The sequence below is a fragment of the Taeniopygia guttata genome, chromosome 1A, assembly GCF_048771995.1.
Source record: "Taeniopygia guttata chromosome 1A, bTaeGut7.mat, whole genome shotgun sequence".
Classification (NCBI taxonomy): domain Eukaryota; kingdom Metazoa; phylum Chordata; class Aves; order Passeriformes; family Estrildidae; genus Taeniopygia; species Taeniopygia guttata.
In genome coordinates, this window is record NC_133025.1 from 66547761 (window position 1) to 66560783 (window position 13023).

Sequence of the window (13023 nt, forward strand, 5' to 3'; positions counted from 1 at the left end):
GTCTCAATATTATTTAGTCATTTTATTTAAATCTCCTAACAGCAAACAAACCAAGATCATCTAGAGATGATTTTTTTTTTTTTTTTTTTTTTCATTTTGAGCTATTCTAGAATGAGGAAACTTTTGTGCAGTTTCCTGTTCTGTGTCTTAGTTTCCCATGAGAACACAGTGGGCTTTAGTGGAGAATTCATATGTTTACCCTGCAAAAACATGAAGAAACTGAATATTTCCCAGAAGGAATGATTATTGATTAATTAACTTCTTGCAAAAGTTCGCACTGTATCCAGAAATACTGTCAGATTCAAGTACACATAAAATAGTAAGGTTTCAAAATAAGATTTTAGGCATAGCTCAGAGTGATCTGTATATTAATGTTACAATAGAATACGTTGATAAAATATTGTGTAAAAAATTGCTGGATCAAATGACTGCATCTTTATTATTTATTCAAATAGGACCTCTGTAATCACAAAGATTTTCTTACCAAGATTTTATCCTTCTGTTTATCAGCGAAAGAGTTTATTTCACATACTACGAGATTTATTACAAGAATTTACCCCAAGGGAACAAGAATGAGCTCTTCAAATTATAATCCTGTAGAGTTCTGGAATGTAGGGTGTCAAATGGGTATGTATCCTTGCAGAGACTATTGCATTCTAGGCTTTACAGATACAAGAGTTTCTTGCTTCCTATAATATTTTGGTGTTACATAGGTTGCATATTTTTCCCTGGTGGCATTGTTTTAATTTTTTGTTATATAAAATTCTCCTTCAACCCACATCTCCCATCAGTTTTTCATCCCTAGTAATTGTAAATACCACTTTGTGTTGAATAGCTGTCTTTTATCCCAGATATTCAATCTATTGTATTTTATTAATTTCTTTTAACTACCTTTTGAACTGGATAATAAGAAAAACACTGATATCAATTCAGCATTTTAAAGCTTCCATTACTCACCAATGGAAGTTGCTTCTGAAGGGTCTGTGGTTCTCTGTGACTTGAGTGGCACAGGTGCAGGAGATGTGAGCACAAAAATTGACAGTAGTGCCAAAAATTCCCAGAACAGGATATGCTACACAAAGAAACAAACATTCCTGGTCAGCACCACCCCCAGGTACAGCTGGGAGCTGCTGGGAGCCTCCAGTCTTTATATAGATGCAACACATACTTAGCATCTTAATTCCCAGTGCAAAACATATTCGTTTCCTGAGCAACAAAATAACGATTGCTTCTGCTTCTCTTCATCGAAAGTTATTACTTTAAATTTGTAAAAGATAAGCATGGCAAGACTTCTGTACCCAGCAGGCTTTGAAAAACCTCTTACCTGTAAGCATTTTGTCCTTTTTAATGGCCTTAGAGACAATTGTACCTTCATCTGTTTGTTCTTCATTTTGAAAGATTCTCATTACAAAATATTTTTCTGTGTCTGCCTGCTACATCTTCTTCAACCCTAGGTAAAGTAGAGCAGAATAGTGTTATTTTTTGGGTTTTTTTTTGTTGTTTTTTTTTACCCACAAATATATTCTGTCTTTGAGTCTTGGCCAAGGCCACCTGAGGGAGGCTGTGGGGTGAGCAGGGCACTTTGCTGCAGGCTCCTGGTTTTGAGGAGAAAGGTTTGGATTCACCTCGTTATGTTAAAATACACACTCATCCAAGGACAGGCACAGATTTCACCCTGCCTGTAGGGCCCTGGAGCTTATGTCACCCTTGTTCCAGGCTTCTTTTTCCACTTGTTTCTTTTCTCAGCTCCCCATATATCTTCTGTGACAAGTTACCTTCTCCATCCTGACTGTTATATTGGGGTAGAGTTTTATATAACTACACAAGGAGTACAAAAATTACTACTTAGTGTAAATTTTACTTGTTTCTGTGTCCTTAAAAATGCTTATTTGCAGTACAGATTTGGACTTGGGACAGACTAGACATTACCACCACACTGTGTGAAATTGGTTTGATTCTGTTCTGTCCTTGTGGTTCGTCCATACTTAGTGTGATTTATGGATTATTTACCTGGAGTGCTGCACTCTCTGTATGCTATCATTGCTATCTGCACTCTATATTGCCATTAAAAACTAGTAAGTTTGTTTCATGCTTAGAGGAAGCACTAACCAGAGGTCCTTAATTTAAAATTGAATTAATCTCCCAGTTTTATCATAATGCAATTTACTAGTTTTCTTTCTAGCCTATAAATCTCCACACTTAATCTCTGCAAAGACTATCCACTTGTTAGATCACAGACAGGGCTGAAGTCTTTCAAAATTACTACACTGATTGTTTACTCAGACTTTAATGAGAAGTCATTCTAAACATTAGTATGCAAAACATATGACTTTTGGTGCATAGGGGGTTTGGGCCCCTTCCTGGAAGAATTAAAAATATGCAGGAAGTGGTTAGATCTGCCCTCTTGGTCACTTCATTTGCATCTTCACTTAAAAACCCCTCAATTTTTCACATGGGAATAGGCTGATTAAAAACAATTCTCCACATATATTATTTCCAAGCTATGTCGGATCTATTCTTAATTCCCTAATCTGCTTCAGATAACTGTTTGGCAGAACTATAGCTGCTCTTCACAGTGCAGCTCCCAAAATGAATGTCTCTCAGTGAATCTCCTGCTGATGTCCTTCCACTGATTTAACACAGAGTTTTGATTTTTTAATGTCTGTCCCAAGTCTCTATAATTCACACACTTTTTGTGTGCACTTTACACACCCTGCCTTTGTACTTTACATCCCATGCATAGAAGTGATCCCTCCAGATCCCTTCTACCACTGCCCTAAAACTCTTCAAAGAACTCTCAGGTTTCTCCCATGCCACCTATTCCCCTTCTTACCTCCCTTCTCCTCCCCACACCTGCAAGCTTGCCTTCAAGTTCCCTTAACATCCATAACTTTTTTCTGGCTGGGCAAAGAAAATATATTAGGTTTTGTTCAAACCTACATATAATACTGCCTGCCAGGCCTCTGCATCTTGTAATTATGAGAATTGAGTTATTCCTTCACTTCCCTTTAGTGATCGACCCAAAACAGTCTCTCTCCTGTACCTTGCCAACAATTTTCTCTAAATTGCTTGGAACATATTACCTTGGAGCAGGCTGGCGCTCAGCTAAAACAGGATGAAACGGTCCAACAGGCTCAAGATTTGTTGGGGCTGAGGACTAGACATGTAATTGTGTAAACCTAATTTCCAGAGGAAGGCAAGTTAAAAACCTCACTGAAAAGTACAGAGTTTCCACAAAATAGCTTTTGGATATCGCTGTACACTCCCTGTCCGTTCTCTGAAAATGGAGACTCATAGGAACAGGAGGTTTTGTGAAAAAACCCCACTTTTCATAGTCTGTGAAAATTAGTATGCCTTCTGCATGCAGCTGCAGTGAGGCACTGGAAAGAACTGGTTTGGTGTATCCATGTCTCCTTTTTCTTTAGTAAATAAAATGAGGTTAAAAGATTTATGCAGGGAAAGAAAATTCAGGAAAGTTTTTTTAAAATAAACTGATATCAGTTGTTTTATATAAACCAAGAAAAACAACAAAAAATCTGAAACAAAAGAGAGCCTCAGTGAAAAAAAAAAAAAAAAAAAAAAAAAAAAGACTTAAATATCCTTTTGAATATGGCATTTCCATGCAGTAGGAAACGTTACACATGTATCAAAGCACTCTACAGGAATGACCAGGACATGTAATAAGTTACAGGAAAAAGCCACGGTGTGGCAGGTACAGGATTTTGTTTCAGAAGGTCCCATATGTGCTTTTTGGAGTGTGCATAAAATTTATATGCTGCTGTGAAAGTTGCACTAGGATGATGGGTTTTTTTCTTACTGTAGGTTTTGGTTTTGCCTGTGACACTGAAATGCAACTTGGCAATTTTGTCCCATCTGTTCTGTGGCTCAATCTTGTGTGCAATGCTATGACAAAATATGATTAAAAAAAAATGCATGAAAAGAGGAGTGATAAAGAGCTCTCTAACTAGTTCTGATTTTAACCTCTGAAGGAACCAAGGGAAAAGAAACCAACTAATTTTGGTATGCCTCACCTGCGCAAATCAAAATGGCTCAAATCTGACCCTGTTTGGGTTCTGTGTCAATAATGATATTATTGCTGTCTTCTACTGGGTTTAATTGCCCAAAAACTCCTCCTTGGGAAGTGCAAACTAGAGGAATATAAATATTTTTAATGTTGTCCCTTGAACTTCACTGATTTGATCCCCACTAAGAGTGAAGTGGAACAGCTAACTCATGTGTAGACATCTACAAGATATGTGGGATAATATAATTCTACATATGAAGCTCCCCAAATGCACTCAGCTTTCCTTTGGAATGGTTCCAAAGGCTGGGAGTTGTTTTGAATGAAGGTTTCATGTTTCTTCTGCAGAAATGTTTCTACTGCCAGGTTTATGAAAAACCTCTTGGGCTACTCTGTAGCCTACTTCTTTTTAGGCAGTTTTTGGTGTGTGTAATAGATACACACCAATGTCACTTAAAAGCAAAGAAACATTGAAATTCCATTTTATCAGTCTTTCCAGCTGTCTTCACTTCAGACAACCAATAGAATAGTAAATAATTTATGTGAAGTCTAATAAATTTTAAAAGAAGATGGGAAAAATTTTTGCAGGAACACAATTGTTTCTGAAATCCTTGCAGATCTTGTTCTAAAACCTGTCAGTGACTCAGACTAAAACAGCAAAGCAAGTTGATAATATTCACTGTTCTGCCAAGAATCAAAAGTTAAAACAAATTTTTAAAAATTATTTTGGAAAATTTTCAGGTGCAAAATTGGTCAAATGACAATCAAAATATGCTTAGACCTACACTAAAGTGTAACTTTCAAATTGACACATTAATTAGATAGCAAAAATCAATTTAGATTTTTAGATCTGATAATTTTTCAGAAGTGCTTCAGGTACTTTTCCCATGAGAACCTCACAAGAGAGGATCCCTACTTAAACCCTTTGCAGATATACTTGGACAATGGATGACTCTTAATCACCTGACATCTTTTTTCCAGTAGAACCACTTGTAATTAAGTAGGAACAATGTCAGCAATTATGAACTCTATGACTGAATTCCTCACATTTCTAATGACAGTATCTTTGGAGCCACAGTATTAAATTGGCCCAAAGACAATACAAAAAAGACAATCTAAGCATGTTATGTCACACAGTTCTGCATTTACTCAGTTCTCAGAAGAGCAATCCCTCTTCCTCCCTCACATTGTAAGTCATTCATAAATCAAGTTTCTGTAGAATAAAACAACCATTTCAAAATGTGTAGGTGAAAAATAAAGCCAGAAATTATCATTAAGCTTTATAAAATTTGGAGTCTGTTAGGGGAGGGTAAAAATAGTTTACTGATTTTTTTTTTTTTTTTTGCCAGGAAGAGAGGTGAGCCTTTGTGTGCCAAAATTTATACTGTCCATAGAAGCTTGCTTTGTGTTGTAAGGGAACCAATCATTGTATACTTTTTTTTTTAATGGTAGGAAATTTTTTTTTTTGGTTGGGTAGAGCAAAGTCCTTGTTCATAGAGTTTGTGTGGGGTCTCACCTACTCACAGGTTTATTCTCTTTCCCTTTGAAGCCCTTCCCCCTTGTCCTGTCATGCCCTTGTAAAAAAATAGTCTCGTTCCATCTCTCTTGGACTACTGAGCTATTTCTGTAAATTTGGGCAGTGATGGATTGAGTGCAGCTGTGACCTGCATGTGAGAAGAAAGCCTAGACAGTCCATGCCCAGCCCGGAGTGCTGATGTGGAATGAAATCAGTGTCCCCACATCCAAGCACATTGATCATCTCATAACCAATGGCAGCATTCCAGAGCTTTAGGATACGGGCCTGTTTTCAATAGTATTTCCCAGGCTGTGTGGAATTCAGTTCAGATTTTGAATATCTAAGGCATAGATTTTTGTTGCATTCATTGAGAGTGGCCCACTTGAAGAACACAGACAATTGGAAAGAGCTGAGAGGAAGGCAACAAGGCTGATAAAAGTGTGATCTATTATATCTCTTTAGATTCAAATGAGTGAGGTGAATCATGGAGATAGGAACATTGGCACTGAGTGCTTTTGCATATGATATTTTTTAAATGGCATAAAATTCATACATTTTGAGATGTATTTTTAAATAGCATAAAATGCAATTAAGTAACTCATCTTAAGAAAAACTGGTGACAAATGTGTCCTTATCCATTTTAAAATCTTCCCATTTGAATGGGAAAATACATTAAACTCTATGGTTGAAATATAGCTAATAGAACTAGGAAGCAAAGAACAAAAATTTAAAAAATTACAATTTAAAAGTCCCCTAGGAATATTAATAAGAGGCAGGATAGCAGACAAAAGATGTGCAGTTTTCCTCAACTGCCTTCAAATCATAGTTACAGTGCTCAATTTGGTTTTAAAAAGCTTTTGGTTTTAGTCTATAAATCAATTATATCTTGAATGGTGGTGCTTATGGAAGGTGCTGCATATGAATATTTAGAATGTTTTTAGTTCTGCAATTAGTGGTGGGGCTGACTTCAGTTAACTGCTTGTGATACAGAGATTTGGGGTCAAAAATAGTATTCCTTTGTGTATTACGGAATGGCTCATCTTTTTTGGAGCTAGGCTATTTCCTACCTTCCATTTGCTATATGAAGTTATTTATCTGGGGCCTTCTGGGACAGCCATGGCAGCTTTGGTGCTTTGCAAGATGATTTGGGTATGAAATACTCTGATCTGAAGGGGATTTAGCCTCATGGTTCTAGGAATACTTTAAATCCATTTCAGGTGAAGGAGTCACACTGAGGGATTCCTTTGCTCAGGTTGTTCCCCAAGCCCAGGGTTTGCTGTGCTGCTTTGATTTTGAGTCAATATTAAAATGCTTCTGGTGCTTAGAAAAAGGACTGAGGAGAAAGTTTAATGTACACAGTGTTAAACTTCAGATGCTTTACTTGCCCATGAAAACCATACATTAATATTATGTACTGCTCAGATGGTTTCACTGCAAGCTCATTTAGGCTTCTTTCCAAAAGAAACTGTCAGTTTAAATCTCTCTTCATACATGCATTAAATTTATACTGTTTCATAAAACAACAGTACAAAGAATGTTATTGACAGTTCTGCTCTTGAATTCAGCAAAGCTAAAATGAAACACTGGGTTTGCAGAAAGATGTTGCTCAGCCCATGCTGCTAGGCATAGCTTTTAGTTTATGATCCTTGCCATTTCTCAAGAAGTGTTAGGGCTATAACTGCACCTGATTAAAAAGAAAAACTGTGCATCCATGCACCATAAAGCAGTGCCCTGGGAGGCCCCAAGCAGCTATGAACCCTGCAAACAGTTTTAGTAGAGGTTTGCATCTCAGAGAATATGACACAAAACCTCACATTTGCTTAATCACATTAAAATCTGCAATACAAAGAAACCAGCAGGTAAATTAAAACTACTGTTCCATATGCTTTTTAACTTGTTCTAAGGTCAAATTAAATTAAGTGAAAACAGAGTGCTGATGTTTGAAGATATGAACCCATAATAACATTGCCCTTCACTACTGTTGCAAAAGTGATTTTCCTAATATGATAAAATATAAAGTATTCTCATTTGCTTGTTGCTGTTGTTACATCAGATTTTCCTGCTTAGTCGCCTAGAAAGCTTGGTAAATTTAGCAGTAGTCTCATTATGTGCAATCATATAATTTGGTTCATCATGTGGAAGCTGCTATTTGAGGCTGGCTGTTCAATGTGCCTAATTTCAGTTGCACTTTTAAACCCACGTATTCAGAAAGTGTGGCCCAGGAATTACCTGAGGATGGAGAGATCCTGGGTGATCTGTGGTTCAGACTTCCAGGGGCCTCAGGGCTGCAGTTCTTGTAGCATCTTCTGCACAGCTTGCTTGAGTGTATTAAAATATGACAAACATCATATAGCAGAAAATTTGGGGCTGTTTCTAGACGATGTGCAGAGTCATAAAAAGCAAATTGTGAACCACTGCCAAAACCATACCAAGAAAACACTTACCCTGTTTAAAAAAGGCAATGGTGTGCAAAGGGCAATACGAACACTCTGAAGTTTGATTTCTGTTGTTAAAGGTAAAACAGATTTCCTGTGTATATTAATATAGAATCATGTTTATATCTACACTTAGTTCAAATCAGGATTGCGTGTTGTATTTTGCTGTTTTGGGGCTCTTTTGTTTGTTTGGGGTTTTTCAAGACAAGGTTTCCAGTTGTTCCTACTTGATGCATGTTGGTTCATGATGCAGAGCAATCTTAGCTAGCACAGATGGGATTCCTGTCAGATTAAATAGATGATGCACTCTGGGAGCACTTCATGTATTCTACCCATTAATTGGTTTTGAGACTAGGAAACCAGGCTCGAGCTCTTCAGAAGTAACCCCACCAAAAACATGTGTAGTGCAAATATCAGGTCCATTGTACCAGCTGCTTCATTCCTATTTGTGTTATTTGCTACAGAATGTTTTGAAAGGATCACCAAAGCAGCGAAGGAACAAGTAATTTTTGCAGTGAAAACAATTTTATGTGTTTTCCACTAGTGATAAGGATTTTTGCATTATGTCAAATGTTCATTCAATACATTCATATTGTCTCATAAGAACAGGTAATAATGTCCTCTCCATGAATTATTATGAGGAGTCACTTGAACTGCTTAAAGTCTTCTTTTTCCATTCCTACCAACCCACCGTTTAAAGCAAATGGCTTTTTATCATTCTCTGTTTAACACATGTCACAGGTTCATAATGCCATAATTCAATGTTGATTTGACATCTGCATTTTCTATTTTGAACGTGACAGGAAGCTCTGATGTTCTGGAATAGGGGAAAATTTCATTAAACAAGTCTATTTTCCATGTTGCCTTTATCTCATGAATTACAATATCCTGTTGATGAGAAATGTGATATTTTATTATTGATGCTGCAGCAAACCAAAAATCTTGAACTGCCAAGGAAAGGAAAATCTGTCAGGCGTATTCTTACAATAATCACCACTACTGGAGGATAAAACTCCAAGAGAATGTGTGCTTACATAAATTTAAGAACACTTTGAAAATTGCTTCTAGTTCTATAAACTTATCTTGCATTTTCACTGGGTATTCCAACTGTAAACGAAAGCTTCTTAATCTTCTGGGTGAGATATTTTTGTGATGAATTCTACACCATAATTAAAGTTAGATACAATCCCCTAGTTTTGACTTCTGCACCAGAATTGTGTGAGGTTTGGAGTTGGCAGGGTCTTGCTGCTGTAGAGAAACTAGGATGAGAATTCATTCTTATGGGGAAAAAGGATCTCTCATTTCATATTCTCCAAGGTCTATTTTAGAAAGAAAAGGGAAGACAGATATAGCTAGATAAAAATATCTATAGGGTAATTCTTAAAATGGGGTGCAGTTCTGAACAGTGCACTGCTTTTGTGCACAAATAATTAATTATTGAGTATGGGCATTTTTGAAGGACATTTGAATGAGCTAGAGATGGGATTTCTGAGTTGTTTTTGATGATGTGATTTATTGTTCTTATCTTCTACATAGATAGGTAGGGTGAGTTTGGCTTACATCTTTACTGCATGGTTTAGAAGGTCACAAGGCTCCTAGTTATAAGACCTTTTAGGGATTTATTGATTTAATAAAACACTGTTAATAAGGATATTTATGGTTTTGACCTAATCCTTAAATATTTCATCTTATGGACTCACGTTACAGTGTAAGCTGTAAGCTTTCTTAGCCAATCGTATTATGACAGTTATAAACTTACAGTATTGCATTCCAAACTCCTTGTTTACCTTTGCAACTACTTTTATTTTTTCTATACCTTAAACTCTAAAACCCTAAAATTTCTTCTTAACTTAATGTGTCTCTGCTTTAAGCTATAAATCCCCATTCTCACTTCTAGCAGCTAAGTTTGAAAACTTATTCCAAGGTCTCAAATTAAATCCTGTGTTTAATTCTAAGCTTTATCTTAGAGCCTCAAAGTTCTTAGGGTTCCTTACAGTTCAGATTCCAACAATCAAGTAACACTTAATTTAAGGGAAATAACAAAATCTTACATATGATTTGAGAGATATAGATACCTTAAGCTCACTTGCTTTTTAAAAAATATTTGTTTCATAAAATGTTATCAAACCTAATTTACTAAAATCAATATTGATCTAATTTTACAGTGGCCTTAAACTTCCAAACACCAGGCACACAAATGGAATTGCAAGATGGAAAATTCCTGGACAATGGTGGTTGTGGCTATGTGCTGAAACCTGCATTCTTGAGGGATCGCAATACCACATTTACACCCCGAAATGTGGGAGCATACAGCAAACCAATGTCTCTGTCAATAAGGGTAAGATTACTGAAGTGTTGCTTTGTTCCATAAAAATGGGAAAACAAAGGCTATGTAGTTCATATATATATATATATAATATATATATATATATAAAATTTCTTTTTTTTCTATTTTATTCCCATTCCTGTGTGTTGGGAATGGATGTTTTCAGCAGGAAAGGTAAAACTCTCATATAGTATCAACTGCTGCTTGGGTGCTTTCCCATCTGCAGTTCACTTATGTTTGCTAAAAATATGTAAGAGTTCAGAGCCTCTAAGAGTCTGTAAAAATACATGATTTTTCATGAAGCTGTATAAAGAAATATGAATAATGGAGCTGACAAATGGATCAGTTAATTGTGCGTGTGGAAACTGAACTGAAAACACAGAAATCAAATGTGCACTTTGGCTGTTATGTCTTTCAATATCAATAATATCACGTGTACTATTATAATGCTAATTGACATATGGAAATTTTAAAAGATAAGATATGAAGCTTTATGCTTCTTTTAAGTCTCATTATCTTCCTATGCATACATTAAAGACAATTTATAATCCTAAAATGGTATAAATAAGTATGAAAGAAGGGATGAATTGTCTTTGAATTATTTCTACTTCTCCCAAATTATAATGTGATTTACATCCCAAAAATACTAGAAATACATGTCATTTACAAATAAATGGTTAGAAAAGCCCTTTTTTTTGCTATCAAGTAGATTTGTTATAATTGTTCACTAATTAGAAAACTCCCTTTTCCCAATGAAAAAGTAATATTTCTGATTACACAGAATACCACTGGCATAAATGCTATTTAATTAGCATATAATTAGTGTGTAATTGCTATTTTGTTTCTTTCAGAGTAATAAATAGTGGAGATAAAACAATGGTTAGTGACAATTATAAAATACTTACATAATGCACGCACCTAATGAAGAACATTTTAGTGTCCTGACAGAGAGCATACCAATTGTGAAAAGACATTGCTGGATGAATTCAGGCAGCCAGGCAAATACATCACTTATTTTAGCTCTAATTTGTATGAAGCTGGAATTAAGATGAGGAGAAACTCTGAACTGTAAAGCAGGAGACAGAAAAAATCATTGTCAATGCAGAGGAAGTGTCTGAGTTTGGAAGGAACTGGAGAAGAGAAAGGCAGTGTTTTAGGCTGAGGACTTTAGACTCAGACTACAGACTGGTAGAGGAGCAATGGCATCCCACTGGCTGAGGGACTGAAGGGCACAGAGAGCCCCATTCATAGTCAGCAGTGAAAACCAGGAAATGGTGGTTGCAGACAAAATGAATTGGGAGCAGGAGTCAAAAGAAAAGCAGCTTCTGCTAGAAAAGTTACTAACTGGATCAATGGAGAAATTACTTAATATAAAGCAAAGATATAAAACATCTAGGGGCCAAATCTCTCAGAATGAATGAATGAAGAACAGAAAAGTCACACAGGTCCTGATTTTACTGAATTCATTATCCTCAACCTGATGTGCCACAATTCCCATAAATAAGAGGCATAGACCTTTGAAACACAAATAGAGATATTCAAGGTGCTTCATAAAGAGTCTTCTCAGTCTAACAATTTTTACACCTCTCTGCATCACCTTTGGATCTCAAAAATGGATTGGATTAATGGATTTGGGTCATAGAGTTCTTAAAAGAACTCTCTTTTCCCACCCCAGTGGAGACTTAGACTGGGTTTAGCAATGGGTCATGCAGATCTTGGCAAAAGCATTCGGGACATGGCAAGGAATTTCCCAGGTTCTCAGTGGGCAGCCCAGCAGGGATTGCAAAGCTTTCTGGTGAAGGCAGTAGCTATTCCCTAGGAGAAAAGGGCATCAGTGTTTGCCAAGCCACTGCTCTTCAATATTTCAGGCTCGAAGTTCTCTTGGAGCACGGTGTTACAGAAAATACTGAAGCAAAATGTGGAATTTGTGGGTTTTGATTTTTTTTGGTGGTTGACAGGGGAATAAGAATCTCTTATGATGCTTAGTCCTGAGACCAGGATCGGGGTCATATCTTGAACCTGTGTTTTCAGCTGGTATAGCTCTTTCAAAACATTTCATACGCTGATTTCTAAAAAGCTGGTTATTGCACAGATGTTTACTCTTTCCTAGGTGTCCTGAAATATAGATAGAAAGCAGACAAAATTTTGACTTTCATAAGTCCTTTGTTAGGCTGGGTGCCAGATTACAGGGCAGTCTGCGACAAAAATTCCAGGTAGCTAACTAAATGAAGGAGAAAAACATCAGGAAGCTCACTAAATGAGGAGTTTTTGTGTTACTGTGTAAGCAATGAGGCACAGGTGAGGCAGTCTGCTACATACCTTGTAGCACAATGCTGATGTCATGGTGGGTCTTGATGCTGATCCACTCCCCACAGATTGGAGTTCGTGAGCTAGAGAGTAGAAAATGTAAAAATCACTGTGGACTGATTCCTCCAACATTATTATTTTGCACGGTAACAACACAGAATTTTTATGTACAGCTATTGAGTAAAAAACCCTGAAAATTATTGTTTAAAATATGGTATCAGTTTATATATATATTTATAAAGAGGGTAGTGAAATACTGCCACAGGTAGCCCAGAGAGTTTGTATGTGTCCCATCCCTATAACCATTCAAGGTCAGTTTGGACTGGGCTTGGAGTAATCTCATCTAATTGAAAATGTTTCTAAACAACAATATTTATAAAAAATTATGAAAAAATTAAATTAGATGGGAAGCACCATA

General features: G+C 36.4%; 1 protein-coding gene across 1 annotated transcript in view; it reads left to right on the forward strand.

Annotated features, from left to right (window-relative positions):
* Positions 1 to 13023, forward strand: part of PLCZ1 (phospholipase C zeta 1) — a 44082-nt gene that overhangs the window by 25462 nt on the left and 5597 nt on the right. Inside the window, exons 8-9 of the mRNA XM_002196519.7 lie at positions 511 to 627; positions 10138 to 10310. Of these exons, the coding sequence (XP_002196555.5) occupies positions 511 to 627; positions 10138 to 10310 (290 nt within the window). The remainder of the gene's footprint in view (positions 1 to 510; positions 628 to 10137; positions 10311 to 13023) is intronic.